Source organism: Pieris brassicae, chromosome 10, assembly GCF_905147105.1.
Source record: "Pieris brassicae chromosome 10, ilPieBrab1.1, whole genome shotgun sequence".
Lineage (NCBI taxonomy): Eukaryota > Metazoa > Arthropoda > Insecta > Lepidoptera > Pieridae > Pieris > Pieris brassicae.
This window is the reverse complement of record NC_059674.1, coordinates 13,431,252-13,454,739: the sequence shown is the minus strand read 5'-3', so window position 1 is coordinate 13,454,739 and position 23,488 is coordinate 13,431,252. Positions and strand designations below refer to the sequence as shown.

At 34.3% G+C, this 23,488-nt stretch overlaps 1 protein-coding gene across 4 annotated transcripts in view; it reads left to right on the top strand.

Annotated features, from left to right (window-relative positions):
- The window catches only part of LOC123714971 (ankyrin-3-like), a 105,255-nt gene that overhangs the window by 25,932 nt on the left and 55,835 nt on the right, over positions 1–23,488 (top strand). For 3 of the 4 annotated variants that reach the window (XM_045669688.1, XM_045669685.1, XM_045669686.1), the window contains exons 2-7: positions 13,247–13,354; positions 16,105–16,207; positions 16,711–16,904; positions 17,313–17,468; positions 19,766–19,967; positions 23,333–23,457. In XM_045669688.1, coding sequence (XP_045525644.1) covers positions 13,247–13,354; positions 16,105–16,207; positions 16,711–16,904; positions 17,313–17,468; positions 19,766–19,967; positions 23,333–23,457 — 888 coding nt within the window. Of the gene's footprint in view, positions 1–11,186; positions 11,253–13,246; positions 13,355–16,104; positions 16,208–16,710; positions 16,905–17,312; positions 17,469–19,765; positions 19,968–23,332; positions 23,458–23,488 lie in introns of those variants that run through there. The other variant, XM_045669687.1, reaches the window with a different exon arrangement.

Genomic DNA, 23,488 nt, shown 5'->3' with positions numbered 1-23,488 from the left:
AATGTTTTGGTCCAAGTCAAAGACTATAATGTAGGCTTCTATTGAAATCTCTTTTCGTCACAATGTATATTGGAAATCTCCAAAATTCTAATACATATTTAATCAGTTATTATTAAATTTAGGCACTTAATTAAATATGTCATATGGAAGAGACTAGCTGCCCACGACAGGGAATCCTAGGGTGGGGGATAGTTCACTTTCTCTTTCACCTATGTATCAAACATCGATAAATAATGTTCGAGGTTATCTCAAAATAAGAAATAAAAATCGTGGTAGTATCATATTTTCGATCCTTCAAGAAAAGTGCGTATTAATTCTAAAAAGGTCATTTGCACTCGCCCTCTGGCATTGGGTGTCCATGGGTATTACTTAACATCAGGCGAACCTTTGGATACGGTAAAAAATCCCTTGTCCTTATTTTTTTTAAGATTGAAATCAATTTTTTACACTGATTTTGTATATAAAACTTGGTCGGAAAACCGTGTTACCATGGTTACCTTTATTAGTTTTCGTAGAATAAACTTAATACTTATTCCACGATTACAATAAGGACCATTGCGGAACTAGTCCGTTATCTCTCCCCACTTATCCCACAGGCGACAGTCAGTGCTCACCCAGGGACCGGTTCCCGCTCAACCCGTTCTACTCACAGCTTTGACTGATTTATTGATGTGTTGATGCATCAGTTCCGTTTTGAAGGTCAGGGGTAACGCATTGTTATAGAATATCTAGGTTTTATCGCCATGTAGATAAATAAACATATGCTAGGTTTGAGCTGAATATCCAAAACCTCTGTAAGAATTCTTCATATTAAAATTAATATTTTTTATGTTTTACTTTGTAATAAACAAACACAAAAATACAATTTTATTGCAGTTTTAAACTCTGTCTCTTTTCATCACAGCGTAAAAACAATTTGACAGAAAGAGATTTAGTTTTATGATTTGGATTAGGCTTTTTATTGTCTTCATAAATAATACAGTTTGACTCCCGTCATCCTAATAATGTTTATAGCAAGAGCTAGACAAAGACAATAAGATAACAATTGGCACTGGAGTCTCAATGCCTGAATTGACCTCTGCTAGACTGTGAGTCATGTTTGGGCGGTCCGCCCACGCGTAATTTTGATGTTTTAACTTTTTGTTATCATGTTAAGTATATTACATTTATTAAAGTTTGTTTTGATAGCATCTTGATTATGTTGTGACTACTTTGATATACTAGTAATAAGTAAAGTGGTAATTGTTTACATCATGTAATGCTGTAATTAATATGTATATCGAAAGCATTTGAGGTTTAGGGTATTTCCAGTCGAATTCCAGTATTTGGAAATGACGTAACTCAATGTCCGAGTGAAAAGTATTAGTCGTGCCACTTGTTAACACGGTATTTGCATGTATACTAATTTGTGCATACATAATTAATATTTGGTCTCGACAAATTTAACTGCACTTAGTTTTTTAACATGGACTGTTACATATCAAATGCATTTTGTCACAAGAACTGAATAATGATTTGTTTTGATACATTTATAACAGTTGTCTTACTACTTCACGAATAAGTTTTGTCTCTTTAAAATAGGCTCAAGAATTTTTCTTCTATTTATTTTAACCTGTAGCTAAAAGTAATATGCATTACGCTTTAGTTCACTTGTAACAACAACCATATATGGAAAAGAGAATATATAAGAATTGAAAAGAAGAAAGTTAAGTAACTTTGGTAATTCGATTGTTAGCAACTAGTAGTTTACTCGTATTTAAGTTTCATTATTCATACGGGAAAAAAGAGTATTATTACGTGTATAAAAAGAGATATACAAAGCCGATAATTAAAGCGTGCATAAGAATGCGTTGAAGATTGCATAGCATGAATTATGCATGCAACTCTCCATTGAATGTTTCCGATTGATTAAAAAAAAATGTGTTAATTCACAGTTTTCTTAGTGATTATGATTCTAAATTCTTAAACGGGTTTTTCGTGTTATATGAAGTAGACTGTTTATCACATATCATATTATAGGAGATTAGTAGAGAGTTTATGACTGAAATAACTTGTCAGTTCTTTTTTTTTTAAATTTCATCCTTAACTACATAATCTGCGAGTCAAACAATATCATTCGGTGCATACAAATATTAGTGTTTCTCCTTTCATTTCGATTACTAATAAATATATTTTTTCTTATGCGTAAATTGAAAACAATTCAAAAGAACCTTGATTGATTGATGAAATTGATATTTGAGACTTTTTAATAGCACTTTAAATGTCATGCATATTAATCAATTTCTGTTAACTAGAATAGAAATATTGTTTATTCAAAAATTGTCGTTAATTACATTGTTTTATATTTAAGCGTATTTTTTCTGCTAATATTTTTATTTTTTATACTCTATTATATAGACAAAGACAATTGTCATAACTATTAAAAATATTGTTATTACAGCGAATACTCTTGAAAAAACGAATACACTGAGTACAAGATATTTCACTGTCAAGGTCTGTTTGCAGAAACAATGAATACATAATGTTACATCACTTGTCAATAATAATTATGTCGTTAGTATACCGTAACATATAATTGCGGTCACGGTAAATTGCGGTATGGAAATGCATTGAAAATGTAATAATTTGAATACACTTGAGGTTTCCATCCAAAACTGGTTTTATAAAGAAAGCTTAAAGCTGATTGCTCCTAACAATTAGATTTGGGTATCTTCTTTGATTCAACAATCTTTTCCTTATTGGTTCAAAATTATTAAATAAGTATGCGGCTTGACGGTTTACTTTATACTTCCTGTAAAAGCTCTTACGGCTTTATTTGGAAACATAAACTTTATAACTTATTCCGAGTTCAATCATAAACCCATAAAAGTTCAAGTACCCATAAAAATAACTAAACTGCCACTCGAAGTCGCAATTATATACATAGTTATGGAGTGATGTTCGTGCATATGTTCTGAACCTGGTTGAAAGCGGTAAGAATCAAAAATGTTTTTTATACTTTGTAGTACCCGAGAAATACCTAGAGATAATAAAAAAAAGACATTTCAAATTTACAGTTATCATTTTAAAGAATTGTACGTACTTCCAATTTAACCTTTAAATTGATAAAATATTTAAAAACCTTGTGTTTAAATAAATTTAATTTTGTAAAGAGTGTCGCACGTTCAATATTTTGAATTCACAAATCCTTGTTAAGCTCTTCTATGAGTTATTCTATATATATAATCTATATATAATCTTCATTTATTCTGTATTCATTTATGGCAGATAAACTTTATATAGTAATACTTATTAAAACTAGCAAATTTATTTGCTGGTTTGGCTGGTTACAGCAACGCTGGAGATATTTGCTAGTAGCCAATAGAATGTATTAGTACGAGGAACCCATGATTACCGTTCTTGGTTGAGCCAAGTTTTTGCAGTAGTTGGCGCCTTGTTGATTTATTTACTGTTTATAAAATACCGGTGTTGTTTTTCCTGGTACAAGTCTATGGCTTAATTCTATGAAGCTTTGTGGAAGAATATCTTGTTTTAAAGTAATTAATTCGATTGTGATACAATTCAAATATAAGTAAGGAAAAAAAGCTGTTGGTTTTCTTAAAGAATTTTAATTTCATGGAAAAGATAATGAATTTAGTGAGAGAACATAGAAATTATAAAAGCATGTATACTTTCTAAACTATAACTAAAAAGACTAAATTCCTGTTTTTTACCATATAAAAGTAATATACAAACATTTGCCTAATATAATCCAAAGGTAATTGAAACACTCGACATGCATTTCATAAAAAAAGCATTCTAGTCTGAACCAATCAAATGTTAAGGGTTTAAAACAGCTGAACTAAACCGATTAACTTCATTCTTTAAAACACATTATAATTTAAATCCCTAAAATGAAAACCATCATAAATCCAATAGCAATTAATCAGGATTGGTCGTGCATTGAATATTGAAAAAAGGATTAAATTTATATTCCTGTCCACTAATAAATATAAGGTATTAGTTGATTTTATAGGGACACAATTGTCTTAGATTAAAACCATGGTAATACGGGAGTGTTGGTCTAGTGGTTTCTACGTGCGACTTTCATCCTTTTTGTTCGATCCCTAATCTATCGACCAACGGACTTTCGGTCTATGAGCGCATAATATACTATCTCGTACGGCGTAGGAAAACATCGTGAGGAAACCGGTCATGCATTAGACCCAAAAAGTCTACAGCATCTATCGGGCGTAGAAGCCTATTAGAAATGATCACGGAGCAGATCGGATAGACAGAAATCTGAGGCCCAGACCTAAAACCTCCTTGTTCTCCAAAATAATGGAATCCATTATTAATGGCCAGCTCTTGAGGTATCTAGAGGGCCACCAGCTGAATAGCGATTATCAGTACGGCTTTCGTCGTGGTCGTTCGGCTGGTGACCTTCTAGTATACCTTACACATAGATGGGCAGAGGCAATTGAGTCCAAGGGGGAGGCGCTTGCGGTTAGTTTGGACATAGCGAAAGCCTTCGATCGGGTGTGGCACAAAGCACTGCTCTCGAAGCTTCCAGCCTACGGGCTTCCCGAGAAATTATGCGACTGGATCTCCAGCTTTCTGGCCGATCGGAGCATCAAAGTCGTCGTCGACGGAGCATGTTCCGACCTTAAACCCGTGAATGCTGGGGTCCCACAAGGCTGTGTTCTATCCCCGACCCTGTTTCTTCTGCATATCAATGACATGTTGCAACTTAGCAACATTCATTGCTATGCGGACGACAGCACTGGGGATACTCTTTACACTGGCCGGGCAGGTATTTCTCGGGCAGTTGTCGATGAGTACCGGAACAAACTTGTGTCTGAAGTCGAAACTCTACTACGTGGAGTCTCGGACTGGGGTAGACTAAACCTAGTCCAATTTAACCCCAAGAAGACACAAGTTTGCGCGTTTTCCGCGAAAAAAATACCCTTTGTCGCTACTCCTCTTTTCGAAAACACTCTTTTTGAAGCCACAGCCAGCATCGGAATACTTGGCGTTGACATATCAAACGACGTTCAGTTTCGCGGTCATTTGGAGGGAAAGGCTAAATTAGCCTCCAAAAAGCTTGGTGTGCTCAGCAAGGCGAGACGGTACTTCACTCCGGGCCACCGCTTGCAACTCTATAAAGCGCAAATACGGCCCCACATGGAATACTGTTCTCACCTCTGGGCGGGGGCTCCCCAGTACCAGCTCCTTCCACTTGACCGTATCCAACGAAGAGCGGTTCGAATCGTCGATGACCAATCCCTCTCCGAGCGGCTCGATCCTTTGGCGTTGCGTAGAGATGTGGGGTCACTCTGCATCTTCTACCACATTTACCATGGAGAGTGTTCAGAGGAGTTGTTCGGATTAATACCTGCAGCTGAGTTTCATCATCGGACGTCGAGGCAGAATACAAAATTCCACCCGTATCACCTCGACGTCCGCCGTTCCACGACTGAGCGTTTTTCAAGGCAATTTTTGCCGCGCACCACCGCTATGTGGAACCAGCTGCCCACTGAAGTATTTCCGAACCAATTCGACTTAGGGTCCTTCAAGAAAAGAGCGTACAAATTCTTAAAAGGCTGGCAACGAGCCCTCTGGCATTGAGAGTGTCCATGGGCGGCGGTATCACTTAACATCAGGTGAGCCTCCTGCCCGTTTGCCCCCTATTTTATAAAAAAAATAAAACGCCATTGTCCTACGAGGTAATTTCAATACATTTAAATTGTATGATACCAGTGGTATAATTTTTCTATGTCCTTTTAGTAAGTAGTAAAAATGCCATTTGATATACATTTGGTGATAAAGTCGACTTTAGTATCTCAAATACATCTCGAAAATAACGTCGTTTCAGTAAATTTTCACTTATTGATCCGCATCTAACTCTAGTACGCATTACATCGACTGCAGAGCTGTATTGCTACAAAATCTTATATTTCTCATAAAATCTATGTACTAAGCGTACATGATTTTATTTATTATATAAATAAATAAGATGATAAAATTGTTGTCTAACTCGGCTGCTTATCTATACCTATTGCGACTTGCCATGTATGCTGGGTATTTGATAGTGTGTGTGCCTAGAGAGATGCAAGTACACTCTCCATTCCATATTTAAATAAGTAATATATACTCTAATGTTATAAAGTTAAAACACTATTATGCTGACTTCAACTGATAAAAGTCCCAACGATTTTGGCAGTTGCTACGCTTATAAAATTATGAAAAGCCTGGCTGAGCTAACGTCCACAACCTTGGCTCATATACTGAGAAGGAATATTTAAAAGTCTATGCTAGTATTATTTTTAATTATATAATTTACCGCAATGTAAAGTCGATTTTTTATAGAAATATCAGATCTGTGACTGATAAGATTAAAATCTTATCCAAATATTTTTATCATGTTCGCGTGATCTTGTTATCAGTTATAGCGATACAAATTATGCTAAATAAAGTTATTGAAACGGCTATAAAAAAAGTACCTATTGAGTTAAGATATAGTTGAATAATTCAAATATCACACAGTACGGAAGAATTACTGAATCAAACTTTCAGAGACAGAATTTTTGTATTATTTATTAAAAATGTATATGCATCTTATATAGTTATGATATTATTTAAATACACTCATACAAACACAGAATAATCAAAAATGGGCCCAACTCAGGTTTACTTGGCTGTCACCAAAATATTTCAAAGGGCGCTCTCAAAATATATAATTTTTTAAAAGACAATATAAAATAACTTGCATACTTTGCGACATAAGTTTAGCGCCTTGTAAAATTGCACCAGCAAAGGCGCTTGTACAAGGTTCTGCAGGTTTCTGAAATATACGTACGAATGATATTTGCTCCTTGTTTATCATAAGGAACTTTATAAAGATAATTAATTTGACGGTAAAAAAAATTATTTAAAAATTTGAATAAAAACTCTCTTATTCCATTAATTAACTTCTTGTTAGTTGAAGATATTAAAAATATTATGATAAATTATTATTATTACTCTGTCTCATATATCAATGATAAAGTTTTTGTATTTGTATGAAATAAAACACATTTACACTCTTTTTGTTTCATCGTTCTACTTTCAGTTGCAAACAATTGTAAAACTTTTTAATTGAATTCAATATTTGTATTGCGTTAATTTATAGTATGGTCGAGTATCTTACAATAAGTTATCTATCTATGTATAAAAATAAATCCCTATTTCCCTTGGTCCCCCGGCATCACGCGTCAATGGCTGGACCGATTTCGTTGTCTTTTTTGTTGTTGTTTGTTATTGCCAGGAGAAGGTTCTAATGAATTAAAAAAAATAAGAAAATAGCGGGGAACATTAGAAAATGTAAGATTACTTAAACACCATATTAAGTAATCCTGATTAGTAATTTTTTTTTTCGTTTCATTCAAACTTTTTTCATGTAACCTTATGGCGTTTCACATAACATTGACAGAATGCGTGCTGCAAATATCGTGAAAAGGAATGTAAGAAAACTGAATATCGTTTAAAACAAATGCTTCGTTCGTTGAAATCAGAGTTATTATTCATAAAATACATATAAAATAATTAATTTATGATTTCTAACAAAACATGAATTTCTTAGTGCACATCATTAGTTCAGAGCTATCACGCCTCATATTAAAAGTTCAATTAAATATGGAGTTTTGGGAAGTTTGAAATATTTTTTATGTTAATTATACCAATTCGAAATTAATATTCAAAGTTAAGACAGGACAACGTTTGTGGAGCCGCTAGTTTCAAATAAAATAGGGCAGTTTATATTATTAACTGCCTTAAAGTCTTGGACTATCTATTTACACTTCATCTTTTTTTTACCTAGCCAACGCCTAACGTCTGTAGACCAATCTTAAACGTCAAAAATGTCGAGCAACAAAGCGTTTTGTAATGCCACAAATAAATATTAAATAAAATCTCTTCTCAATACACTGACACTCGTTCCGCCGCGCCGTAGTTACCGTTTGCAAACCTAATCATATATACTAGAGTGCAAGTGTCATCGGATCTTCGCAGGTGACAATCGATACCCATGAGACATCGCGCGGTCAGTATAGCGGTTCCCAACCTGACCGGAAGTTAATATTCATTGTATACAGAACTATATAATACAATATAACGATATGGCTTTGGAAAGCTCGTTACATTGCTCTGTTTTCTTATACAACGCTCGCTATCTGGATGCTTCTGATACGTGGTCTGTATGCCTAATCCTTCTAAAATCCAAAGAAATCAGGTATAATGACGGAATAAATAAAAAAAAAACCCGTCCATTTCGGAAGTCCATATCCAAGGATACGGGACATGATCCTACATGATATGTACTAGATTTGCAATCGTCGCGTGTTCAATTGCTAACACCTTGAACTATGTACTTTTTATGTACCTTTGAATGTGGGCTGGATCTAATTATAGCTTTAATTGAAATCATTTATTGATCACGATTCGAATCTTATGGGAATAATACTATTGCCATTTTTTTACTATTTGTACTTTGAATAGGTAAAATTGAAGGTTTTTCTGTTAGATAAAATTTAAATGTATTTATAATAGTAGTAAAATTTATTATATTATTATTACATGAAGCTTTGAGCGATGATTAGGGTTGCAATTAAAACCAACTGTACTATGTTATGTATAAATGCTATTCTATTTTTTTCTCTACATACCCTACAGTACTCTTTTAGTGCCTGAAAACTATTATAAAACTTATTAAAGAGCTTTAAGCTATTAAAGTAAAAGTGTGAGAAATGTAAGTATAAAGAGAAATGTCTATCAAATAAACTATCCCTTCAAAAATAAGTCGTAGATAGATAGTATCGTAATTACTTTCACGACCGTGACGAAGCATTCTGCTAGCACAGTGTTCACAGTAGGGCATTTTAATTATGATAAAAATCCTATCAAATAATCGTAGTCTATTTCGTGATAAACTAAAACTTCAATTTTATTTAATACACATTTTCGTTGCCAAGAGTGATAGCGACCAATGTAATGCTTCGTAACAAATTGTAGTTTTTTCTTGCATACCAAATCGTGTGAATTGTGTACTGTTTTTCCTCTTCTGTGGATCTTGCCCTACAGTGGGAATTTTGGAGTAACGGCTTTCGATTAATTGTTAGTACATTTGATACTACTTAAGATGAATAGTTATAAACTATTTTATAAGAACGAGTGGCCCTACAAGTATAGCTCTGAGTCTTATATTTCTCTATCTGTTTAGTGATCATGTGTTTTCTCTAATAGGGAAGTAGGATGAGTCTTCTCTGCCTGACACTCGCCGTCCACTTTTTGGACAAAAGGTATTTTCGGCTTCTACACAGTTCCTTCACGTGCTAGTGCTAAATGCCAAAACCCAGCACAAACCTACGACTTCAAAGATGGAAGTACTTCGCTCAAGCCACACGGCCAACACTGCTCGTGAAACAATGGTTAATAAACAGAGTCACTATCGGTAGTAGAAAAACTATATTAACAATTACTTATACTACATTATTCATATTAAGAAAATTTCATTAAAAAAAGGGATTTTATGACTTCGTATTTTTATTTATTCGTTAATATAAGTCCCGAGTTATATATGAGTTTTACGAGTTACGAGCAATTTACGAGCAAAATGGTAAGTTATTAATTCCCAAAATATTATAAAAAAAACATAAGAGAAATGAATATTGCCATAAAGTGAAAGTTATATCTTCTATTCAAAAAGTGATTGATCCACCAAGTGCAATAACAGATCAAGGCGTGATAAAGAAGGCACGACTGTAATAGACAACTAATTTCACTGTTATTATAGATTATCGAAATGATTGTGTGTTTTGTATATCTAGAATTTTTTTGGATCATATTTCATGGGTAAGAATTTGTAAAGAATTCTAGTTTCTCTGTAACAAAACAATATAGTTGATCGACCAAACGCAAATTACGAACAAAGTAGTATTTTGAATATGGAACATTTGTGAATTTGGTTTTGATCACATCTAAAGGTAGTCGTTATTTTATCTGCTCTGGATTTAAAAAGTAATACACGTGATTTTTTTTACTGTCCTTGACGTTACTACCTTTTTTATTTGTTTTCTATGTTTTTTATTTTTTACAAATGACAAAAAACCGTATTATTTTAAGTAAATGTTAGTGAGAGATTAACCTGAATATGTCATGTAATGAAGCCCTATTTCCGTAATATATCTACTTTCTAACGGTCTTTAATATCTGTACATAATGATACTAGCTTTTTGTCCGTCATACTATTAATTTCCTATAATAAGGGGAAACTAGACAAGCCGTTTTTTAAGCGTAATCCACCGCAAAATAGAAATTACAATGTATTTTTGCCTTATCCCCTGTACATTTTTGTCTGTTCACTCATAGTTTAGTTAATAGTCAAACTTACTTTGCACCACATGATAAAACCTCGGACTTCTTAATGCAGGCAAAGTGTAATCTGGAAGCTAGGATTTATTTTCTCAGTGACGAATGTTTCTTCACGGCTTAGCATACTGTTGGGCACCTCTTTGGTGCGAGAATAATCGGTCATCGATCACGACTTAGGAATGCGTTTAATTTATATTACCCGAATCACAATGATACGCTAACGGTGTGATTAACACATAATATCCTTTTTTTTAAATTGCTTGTCCTTAATACTAATTACAGGAAGGTAAACGACGACCAAGAAAGATTCTGTGTTGTTTGACAATTAAGCATTAACAATTTCTATTTTCATATTAATAAAATATGAGATAAACATTCATAAAATTTTGAGAACATCTTACTCGTTTTGATGCCTGAAAAACTGAACTTGTATACAAAATATATGGGGTAAATAAATTTTTGTTTAATCAGATTGCCGTTATCACTGCATTTATGACTTTAAACGTGAAACAAGTCATTACAGCAAACCCATAATGCATTTCAACATAATTATAACTTGGTTGTGTGACCTTTTTGTCTATTTGCGACTCGAGAATTTTCTGTTTTCTTAGCGTAGGTTAAGTCGTTTGATCCGCTCACTAATAGATCTATAGAATCCCTTAAAATCTGTAGAATGCTATAGAGACAGTTTTTTTACTTGTGTGTACATGGATTTGTATCATTTCGGGTGCAAATACTAAGTAATGATTAGACCTCCGGCGATTACTGTAGCGTGACGGCTGCGCCGGCGCAGTGCCGCTATGTCGGTGTGGTGCGGTGCGCGCATTTTGCCGCTCGATAGGCGGGTGTACTCCATCACACTTGTGGTTTGTTATCTTACATATAAAAAATATTTTGTTAAAATTAAGGTGGTATGATAATAATATTATTAGTGTTGGTGCAGTTGTAAAAATGTATTGAAAATGTTTGAAGATTTTGGGTTCAATTCATGTCAAGAATTTGGGAATGTCTTGTTGAGTGTGACTAAAACTAACTATAATAAAATTAAATCTAAATGATTAGGTGAAATTTCTAAGATCTACCATAAATACTGTCTGTCTAGTTGAAATCTGAATTCCTTCTCCAATCGGAACTCAGCTTTTGAACAAAATAAGAACTATAATTATTAAAAATACACTAACTTGTGTTTTCAGTTTAAATGTAGTTTTGTAATACAATTATTGGATTAAATTTTAAATTTGTTCTCGTATAATAGAAACAGCAGGATTTTTTATTTTATTTTTACCTAATTAAGAATAGTTTAGAAATGATTCATTACCTTCTGCTACGAAGATGTTTATTTATGCATTCCTGGTGAAATAGTCAAAACCTAAGTTTCTAGTGCTAATGAAATCTAAGCTTCCAGCTTTCTCCAACTTGTCAACTCTAACTAATTGGACAAGTACTATCTATCAGATAAGTGAGGATGGAATTGCTTGCGGACTTATGAATAGATTTATCTTGTTATAAATCTCATTATACTCAACGTAAAATCTCTGATTAATCCAAGGTGATTTAAGGAACTATAGTGAATCAAAACTATTATTTCAAATATTAAATGATGTCTTCTACACTTCAATAAAACATATACTCCCGCGCCACCAGAAGTCACAGGAACATGTAGGATTGTCACTCCAGGCTCAGACAGGGGTGGGTTATACCCAGTAAAATTACCTGTAGTACTTTGAAACCAGAGCGTACCAAAGAGGTCCTTGAAGTTTCTTCCGCATGCTACCGGGTTTCAGGCTATGTGGTCGAGATTTAACTCTTATGGTATCAATTGGCCTGCAAAAGGCAGAAATATGAATTATTTTTTTTTACCACAGTATGTCTAACAAAAAATAAAGCTATACGATTTTCAATTCATTTAAATCAGGAAGTAAATTTTAATGTAGGCACGGTCTCTTGAGAATTTTCTTTCGTATCGCATTCACAATGCAGCGTAAAGATACGATTATACTTCGATAAAGGTTTTTATAACGTAATGTAGAACAGGTTTGAGTATTTCCCGAGAAAATTATTAAATGAAATTTTGCCAATATAACTAAACTCTATATTATGTTATATTACCGAAGTATTTTAAATAAACCCTTTTTCACAATTGTAACCTAGCAAGCCAGCCACTTTACGATATAACAAATAAATTATTATTATTTCATTTGAATAAAGTTTTAAATGTTGAAATGGGGAGCACGACAAGTTTTTCAAAATGTATTTAGTTTTTGATTTTATAAAAAATCTTCCAGTTTCAAGGTTTGCATTTCTTATAAGCACAAAAGCTATCGTATCTAAATCACTTAGTTCTGTCGTCAAGTTCGTGAGCAAAAAAGTTTTAGAACGACCGTGAAAATTCCGAACACGATCGCAGTGCGAATGAACTTCCCTTGAGTGCCACTGCGCAAATTTTTAGTTTATTTGCTAGTTCGGTTTATTCCTTTATAATCCTTTAACATAATATCGAACCGTTCGGAATGATTGGCTAGCAGATCCAATTTTGATTCTTTTAGATGTGATATTGATAGTAATATAGATTGTTGAATCTTTTTCTATAAAGATTCAATTGCGAGTATCATCTTTACTATATTTAGCAAGTATAGATATTTTAGTAGTAGTAATAAACTTGAATAGCTTCCATAGATACTAGGTAATGTTTGTAAAGCGCTTCCAGTTAAAAAAGCCCAGTAGTTTGCGGTAATCAGCATGCATATGGAGAAATTATTGATTTAAATACAGAAAAGTATCCCAGTATTCATTATTTGACAGTTGGAGTCCTAACAAACGGATAAATTGCACTAATGTTTTTTTTTAAATTTGTCCACAGATAGATCCAAACACAGCATTTCTTCGAGCAGCGAGAGCCGGGCAGTTAGATTCAGTCATCGATTTATTGGACTCTGGCGCTGTTAATGATATTAACACATGCAATTCAGTAAGTACCTACTTTGGAACATTTAAAATTATTTAATATCTAAAACCCATCTTCATAGTTATTGTAATTCCTAAAGTAAATTTATAAGTGAATTTCTAGCCCTAGTAAGGGCTTGTATGGTTTTTTTTCTTTGCTCCACAATCAACGCTTTTGCGGTTGAATGCGTCTTTCTCAGAACTTTTTTATTTATCTGATCGTTCGTTACAAACACAATATTAATTTAAGTAGTTACTTAATCCAACAAATTAATAAACTAAAAAAATATATACCATTTACCAGTGGTGTTTACAACTGGCGGTTTGCTTCATATTTTTATAGGTTTCGTCATATTAGTTTTTTTTAAATGGGAAAGTAGGTGATCAACCTGCCACATTAGGTGACACACGCCGTCGAATTTTTGGTTGGATTTGTTAGAATACGCTTAAGATGATGCACTCTAAAAAGTTCGTCTACTGACCCAAAGGTTGAAGGAATAAAATGACTTTCTCTCAGTTTTATAATATTATGTCAGGCTCTTCCGGGTTATAAAGTACAATATTAATGCATGACCTTAACAAGTGGGTCACCGCAACATCCCTCTGACGTCATGTTAACATTACGGAGGCATGGTTGTTATTGCTTGTTTTTCTATTGTATTTTCTTCTAGTCAAGTCAAGTCAATCAATAGGGTTCCATCTACTCTTACCGTAATCAAAGCTTAATTTAAATTTCTGCTGCCTGAGCTCTCTGGTTTGATCCTCGGATGTGCAATTAACTTTCTATATGCGTATTTATTGCTCGTTCGGATGATAACACATCGTGAGATCGACAATTCAAAGAATCGATGGTGCGTGTCAGGCACAGAAGCTTGCCTATTAATAACAAATGATCGTGAAATAGACACAGAAGTTCTGAGGCCCAGACCTTTTTTTATATATGTATGTAAGTATATTCAAATAAAATCGCACCCATTATACACATAATTACACATAGGCGGGTACATGAGTTTAATAGATTTAAATAAAATATCTGTTGACAAGCTTAGTTCCCTTAGTTGCCTTAATTCAAGTCTCGACTTAGTCGATGCATGACACGAAACACGCATACAATTTTCAAGAAGAGATAATATTCGGTTCTTCTGTGGAAGAGGCTTACCCAAAGTGTTAATAAAATTATATTTTAAAGCTATTACGTATAAAACTCTTAATTATTACTCTAGTATGCAGTGAGTGTTACATTGGATGACCACATCATTATTAGATGAATACAGATGATAGAACTTCCGTAGCGTGCACTTTGGTTCTGATGTTATCGTATTGCATTTAGTGTATGAATTAACGTAGTATGAATAGTAAATTATTTAAATACGTTTTCCCTTCCAAAAAACTATCATGAATTCCGGTTTTTTTTCATTAGGCTCCTTGCTTGCGGTGTTTTGCTCGCCATTGGTTATCTATCTTTCGGTCTAATTACAAAATTTAAATATTGTACGTTAAATGTGATAAAGAATTTATTTAAATATGACACAGTATACCAACTACAAAAAAAATAGTAGAATAAAGTTTATTATTATAATTATGATAACTTTAAATCAAGGAAATTAAATATACATTTAAAAATCAAATCACAGTGTGTCTCTTAACAAGTACATTTATTTCGGAGAAGTTGAAATCAATTGTGTTAACTCAATAACCCTTTGTTTATTAATAAAATTCTTGTCAATGAGCGTTGTGAAATACGAGCGTGATTTTTGTTATATTTGAATGACTGAACTTAAAATAAAAAAACAAATTGTTTTTTTATTGCCTACAAAATGTTATGATATTAGAATTTTTATTAAAAGCTATACTAGTTTGTTATATAAGAAGATTTAAAGTAAATAGTCAAACATTTATTTGTAAAACATTGCCAAAACGAGACCAATGTCAAAAAGTTGATATCGTATCGATTCCAGGGATGAATTCCAAACTAAACATTGAGCGACATCCGTAACTACCTCATAAACGTATTAGATTTGTCGAACGAGAGCCATGCTTAGTTCTACTCTTTATTTTGAATCAAAAAAAATCCTAACTATTCACGTAAACTACACCTTAATATCTGGCTTGGCCATTTCGTTACACTGAGAAAATTCATACGGTGAAATAATAACTAATACTACTACTACTACTATTATACAATAGAAACACATGAATGTTATCATGTAAATAGATATTTAAATGAGATCATTTATAACATGGATTAGTACGACATGTCCTTGACTGAAACGTTTTCTTCCGCCCTATCGCGTTAAGCGTTAAATCCGCTTGCAATCGCTTCCCGGTGTTAGGCGAATCTAAAAATAACCAACGTTTTAAATACAACGGAGATTTGTTAATTTCCTTTATCTTTATATATATAATTCTAATGTACGTGGTTGTGACATTGATTGGTTAAGTAGATGGCGCTGCAGTTGGTACTTTCGTACATCGTTTAATATCCTAAACATTTGAAATATTATGCAGGACAACATCTGTGGGGTCCTCTAGTTACGTATAAAAAAAGTCAATACATATTTCTTAGAAGCCTAACCCAGTAGAGCTTGGAAAAGAGATCTCTGCCTTTTTCTCTCTTATCGTTTATAAAGCCTTCAGTATGAAGCCACGTATCATGAATGCTACTACGTATACTGCCGCTAGTGGTACTAAAGTGTTGTTATAATTAACATCAAATGAATTAAAAGGTAATTTCATGATATGTAGAGTGTTGTTTGATTAAATTAACAATTTCAGAATGGATTAAACGCGCTTCACTTAGCCGCCAAAGACGGCCACATTTCAGTCGTAGATGAGCTTCTGAAGCGCGGTGCTACTGTCGACGCCTCTACAAAGAAAGGTAAACACATATGGACATAGTATTGTCTTTTGTTAAAATAGCTTTTACACATTAAGAAAAACACTTTTTGAACGGATTAAAGCTATATATTATTATTAAAAACTTATAATTATTTACAATACAGATAACACAACTTTCTCTGCAGCTGTGATACTTTTGACATTTTACACCTTTTGTCTTCAGTAACCGTGACAACGCACGCTGAAAAGCACGCTAAACGTCTGAATTTTTTTTAGAATTATATAATAATACATAGCTTTAATCTCACATTATTTGGTGAATTTATACAATTGCCTCGCCCAAAAATGCCTTCCCATTTCCCAAACCCATTACGGTATGGAATTCATTAATCAGCTGAAAATTTGAAAGAGAATACATAGAATGGTTTATTTTAAAGAAATGATACATTGGATCAGAAAAAATCCCTGCTCGTAAAAACGACGTAAGTGTTTTTGTAACATACACTATAGGCTTAACTAAACTATTTATTTAACCTGTTTCAGGAAATACAGCACTACATATAGCATGTCTCGCTGGGCAGGAATCGGTTGCGCGGGCACTGCTAGCGTCCGGCGCAAGAGCAGATGCTCAGTCAGCGGCAGGGTTCACGCCATTGTATATGGCTGCACAAGAAAACCACGCGGGCTGCGTGAAAATGCTGCTGGCTGCTGGGGCAAGCCAGACACTGGCAACGGAGGTAAGCCTTATGAATTTATATGTAATATATACATTTTAAGGTATATTTTTCTGGATACTTTCAAAGTTTCAAAAACATTTATTTGTTTTGTAACATGGTTGGATTTTAAATATGGCGCCTATATTTTAAGTACGCTTGTTCATTATTGAAAATATTTGTCGCTGCTTTCCTATGTAAGTTTTCTTATTGCAGTACATAATATGCTTACGCAACGAATAGGTTAAATATTAAACAAGAAAAAAATGGTTTTAAGAATCGATAAAATATTCATATCTACCAAACTCAGTATAATATTAAACAAGAAAACAAAATGATTTTAAGTATCGATAGAATATTTATATACCTACCAAATTTCAAACACATTGTAATTTTTATTTTTGCTCTAAAGGACTTTACATCGAATTTCAGGATGGATTCACACCATTAGCCGTAGCAATGCAACAAGGCCATGACAGAGTTGTGGCGGAATTACTAGAGTCTGACACGCGCGGTAAGGTGCGTCTTCCGGCACTGCACATCGCCGCAAAGAAAAACGACGTGAAAGCTGCCACGCTTTTATTAGAGGTACCTATGTGTCTTCAATGATATAAAAATAAGCGTAATTAATTCCAAAATATGAATAGAAAAAAATATTAGGTCCTTACATATGAAATTGGCGTTTTGTCGTACTGGCCACTTTGACCTCAAATACCTCCTCTTTGGTTAGGAATTCCAAATTCAAATTTGTACAGCTATTTACTCATGTATTTGTGCTTCGATGATCGTCATTCGTTTGTTTTTTTCTGTTTGCGTCACTCATTTTACAAAATGGAAAACTTAAAGTATCGGATTATTTGCGAGTACGAGTTCCGCCGTGGCACTAGTGCTGCGGAAACGACTCGAAGGGTGAATGATGTGTATGGCGGTCATGTTGCAAAAGAAAACACAGTTCGTTTTTGGTTCCAACGTTTTCGTTCTGGAAATTTCGACCTGCAGAACAAGCCCCGTGGACGGCCTGAGACCCAAGTTGATAATGAAGTATTGAAGGCTATTGTGGAAGCGGATCCATCGCAAACCACGTCCGAGTTAGCTGCAGGCTGCGAATTGGGAAGATTAAAAAGCTTGAAAGGTGGGTAGGTACCTCACGAATTGACTGAAGCAAACAGGCAACGCGCGTCGACTGCTGCGTTACATTACTGAACCGGCACAATAATGAAGGTATTTTAAACCAAATCATTACCTGTGATGAAAAATGGATTCTTTACGATAATCGGAAGCGCTCAGCGCAATGGTTGGATCCTGGCCAGCCAGCCAAATCCTGCCCCAAGCGAAAGTTAACCCCAAAAAAGTTACTTGTAAGCGTTTGCTGGACTAGTGCCGGTATTGTTCATTGCAGTTTTCTCAAATCTGGCCAGACTATTACGGCTGATGTCTATCATCAGCAATTGCAAACCATGATGGAAAAGCTAGCGGCTAAACAACCTAGGCTGGTCAATTGCTCCACGCCACTGCTACTTCACGACAACGCTAGACCACACACTGCACTACAGACGGCTACCAAATTAGAAGAGCTTCAATTGGAATTTCTAAGACATCCTCCGTACTCCCCGGACCTTGCTCCAACAGATAACCATTTTTTTTCGAAATTTGGATAACTTCTTGCAAGGGAAAAAAAATAACTCTGATGGGGCAGTCCAAATCGCCTTCACAGATTTTATTGATTCCCGTCCGACTGTTTTTTTTAGTAAAGAGATCAATGAACTACCTATGAGATGGCAAAAGTGCATAGAGAACAATGGTTCATACTTTGATGAATTAAATATATTATATTTAAAAATATTCGACTTTTTGTTCCTCCCATACAAAACGCCAATTTCATATGTAAGGACCTAATATTTATTTATTATCACTTCGTTACATTACAATATAAAAAAAATTGAACATAGTTAAATCAAAGAGGACAACTCTTCCAGGCAACCATTGTGAGTAAGGAAAAAAAATGTATTAAATTACATAAGATAGGCAAGTAGTGCAAAAATACATGTTATACACATTTATTAAGACAAAACCAAGCAGGAACTAAACTAAAATGATGATACATTAAAAATAGAAAGTAAAAAGACACATAAATCACGATAACTTAAGATAAGTCTCACGTGAGTTAGTAGTTAGTAAGAAAGCTAGGGATAAGATGTGGACACGTAATGTTTGTGCAGAAGAATTTACTCACAGATCACAGTTTTTGCTTATTTATTTATTTCGTAACCCTGCAGCTAAAATTATTTGTAACAAAAAACAATTATACTAAAGATAAATGGAATATATCCAAGAAGGTATACTTACGAAAGGAAATTAGTCAATAGTGTCGTGTGACGTTGTGTATTTGAGGTTATTTGGCACTATTTTATTATTATAACTAGGTTGGTCGCATAATGACTGTTAATTCTTCAAGTTTCAGGCAGGTCATGTTATAGTCTAAACTCGTTAAATTTCAATTATGTATAAAGAAGTGACTCACTGTACCTACTACGATCTTCTCATCAGTTACTTTGTCTCCTTTGGTCGTGATGATGGTAACTGTAAATTCGGGAATATGCTCTCTTCTACACAATGTTTCTTGAGAAAATACATACTACATACTCACGCAGTCCTTACTTAGGTTTTAAATTCTTTTAAAGAAGAAAATATCAAAATAGTATTACTATCGAATTCTTTCACATTCCAGTCCCAAGATATAGTAGGCCTCCTAACGTATTTATCATATATAGTTTAAGAATTGAGGCCTTCCACTTATATTGAGATCTACTATATCTACATTTATCATTATAGATAACGTTTCGATGCTTTATTTAAAATTCATAAAAATTAACCGCAAATTTCAGAACGAACACAATCCCGACGCTTGCTCGAAATCTGGCTTCACTCCACTCCACATAGCTGCGCACTATGGGAACGTGGGAGTGGCCAAGGCTCTATTGGTGGCTGGGGCTGACTCGGGCAGAGCGGCTAAACACAACATCACACCTCTGCATGTGGCCAGCAAGTGGGGACAGTTGGCTATGGTCGATTTGCTTGTTGAAAATGGTAAGTTAATTGAAAATACCGTCATAATATATAATAAGTTATACCAATTCTACAATACCCTTTAAAAATAGTCAGGACGTTAATATTATATAAACTTAATATTTAATGGTCACGGACCACATATTTCAAATGTCCGTACTAAAAAGTATAACTTTTTGGGATTGGAAATAAAACTATTATTAAAAAATATATAAAGTGGAATCTCGATAACTCGAACCTCGTTAAGTCGAAAAAAATTGAAAAAAAAAATTTGGACTTTGTAAATCGAACAAAATGTTATTTCCCTACTTGATAATACTGTTTATACTCAGTAACACGAATTTTAAAACAGAGACTTTGTAAGTCGTTATTTATTTATTTTATTTATTTACACTTCGTTACACTACAAAATAAAAATAAAAATTAACATAATTAAATCAAAAGGAGGGCAACTGGCGGCCTTATCGCTTACGAGCGATCTCTTCCAGGCAACCACTGTGAGTAAAGAAAAAAATAAATGTATTAAATAAGATAGGCAAGTAGTGCAAAATACATGTAATACACAGTTATTAAACAAAACTAAACAGGAATAAAATATTAAAGATACATTAAAGAGTAAAAAGACACATAAATCACGATAATTTAAGATAAGTCTCACGTCAGTTAGTAGTTAGTAAGAAAGTTCGGGATACGATGTGGTCAGGTAATGTTTGTACAGAAGAAATTTAAAGGAAGATAAAGAAGGAGCTAAGCGAATAGGGACGGGAAGTGAATTCCATAGCCTAACTGCGGAGACCTTAAAGGAATCGCCAAGAAAGGAGGAGTTATGAGATGGGATTTCAAGGGTATAATTTTCGGAAGAGCGTAAGCTATAGTTATGGGCTCCCAAAAAATGGAAATCATTTTTGAGATAGGAAGGCGTTTTAGGGTTGAACAGGATGGAATATAGGAGATGAAGAACATGAGCATCGCGTCGCTGACGAATTGGCAACCAGCCTAGCCGCTTACGGAACGCAGAGATATGATCGTACTTTCTTAGACCGAATATAAATCTGATACAGAAATTTTGGAGACGATCCAGTCTATTTAGCAATTCCTCGTTAAGATCGGAGGAGCAGGAATCGGCGTAGTCCAGTAAAGGCAGGAGGAGAGATTGCGCCAGTGAGGTTTTGGTACTAAAGGGAAGAAAATTACTAAGACGTCGAAGGATACTGGAGGCACCGTATAATTTTCGGCTAACTTCTTTAACATGCTGCTCCCAGGATAAATTTTGATCAAATAAAACCCCCAAATTTTTTACTGTACGGCTAAAATTTAAAATTACACCATCGATATGGATAGGGGATATCCTGGCCCAATCAATTCTCGTCGTGAAATAGGGGCTGCCAATAATTAATACCTTACTCTTTTTGGGATTGATTAGAAGACCAAATTTTTTACTCCAGTCAACTATCTTTGCCAGCTCATTGTTGGTAGATTGTATGGCTTGCGGGAGATCATCGAGACTTGATTGTACGTAGATTTGAAGATCGTCAGCGTATAAATGAAAATTAGTTGAAAGTCGGAAAGTTAAGGAGTTAATATATATAGCAAAAAGAAGAGGAGAAAGTACGCCACCTTGCGGAACGCCAGATTCAATCAAACTCCACTGAGATATGCAATCGCTTGTCTTAATACACTGGCGGCGCCCATTAAGATAGTTAGAGAACCAGTTAACAGCATGAGAAGAAATATTAATAGATCTAAGCAACCCCATTAGAATTTTAAAATTAATAGTATTAAAAGCGTTGCTGAAATCTAGCAGTGTGAGAATTGTGAGTTGTTTGTGGTCCATGCCTTCGCGAATATCATCGGCTACTCTGACCAGAGCAGTAGTAGTGCTATGTCCAGGTCGAAACCCAGACTGAAGTGGATTCAGTATGGAATTTTTGTTTAGGAAATTATTTAATTGCTCATGTATGAGGCGTTCAAGTACCTTGGATAGAAATGGCAGAATCGAGATGGGTCGAAAATCAGAAAAAGTACTAGGATTAGCCTTTTTGGGGATAGGGATGATAAGTCCATCCTTCCAGCAAGAAGGAAATTCACCTATAGAAATGGAAAAATTAAAAATATGTGTGATTACAGGAAGTATAAGAGAGAGAATAGGTATGATCATAGCACGACTAATCAGGTCAGAACCAACAGCGTTGGAATGAATAGAAGAAATACTCGATTCAACTTTCTGACTAGAGAATTCATCGAAAGAGAAAGATGGAAAACTAGGACGAGGGAGAGATGATATATACTCAAGTGTTAAGTCCAGATCGATATTACTTGAAGTGGAGTGAGAGGTAAAATGGGCGTTAGTAAAATATAAGGACGTCTTACTTGGAATTCCCCGAAATAATAGCAATACAATCGGGGCTTCTAATATATTGTTTTAGTCTTGTACACGTGCAATGAATGAATACATTCATAAAAAATATATACTGCAAAACTTGGACTTGGAAATTTCAGCAGTTAAATCTCTCGAAGTTTTTGTTAAGTCGAAAATTCGTTTACTCGAATTTTTATGCCGTTCCCTTGACATTCGAGCTATCGAGATTCCACTATATTTAAATTTACTATTGTAACGGTTGAACAACTTATCTTTCAGTGTCATTAATTTCATTAAAAAGCTTTTAAATTATCTATATTTTAATTAATAAATATGCTACTATATATTTTGTGGTTAAGTCTCCTCGGGAGTCAAATCTCGTAACCAAATCTACCATGCTACTGATATAGATATAGACATATCGCAGTGAAGTAGTTAAATCAGAGAGTTAAATGAATCTCTAGACAGTTAATTAAAAGCCGATAATCAACCAAGTCGCTAAAGTTCCGTCAGACAACTGAGTGAACGAAATGTTTAACGAGTTTCCTAAACGTTCCTATGCAACAAGACTAACCTAACCATTTACAATGAAGCAAACCACTGAATATCCAAGCTCTCAGTTCTTCACGATCACGCCGAAATAACAATAACAAATGAAATAATAATGGCGGAGTCTTGTTTTACCATCTTGTTTTACATTGTTAATCAACACGCTGGCTTTCGGTCAGACAGATAGTTAAACGTTTTCGACGCTGCTATATTTTAATCAAAATGCTAGCGACTTGATTGAATATCGACATTTAATGAACTGTCTAGATATTCAATTAACTCTCCGAATTAACTACTTTACTGCAACAGACATAACATAACTACTGAAGATGATAGCGCCCAAACCGTACCTCATAAAACAATACATCTATGTATTGTAAAATGCACCGTAATACGCAGTAATAAAACGCTATTTCAATTCACATATTAAATCAGTCATTTCATGAACGATAAATTTCTAAGTAATAGTTTCTTATAGGTGCAAACATAGCAGCAGTGACTCGTGATGGACTGACACCGTTACACTGTGCGGCGCGGTCTGGTCACAGTAATGTGGTATCCAGGTTGCTACAACATGGTGCCCCTATCACCAGTAAGACTAAAGTAAGTGGTGTTGATTACAAATTGAATTTAA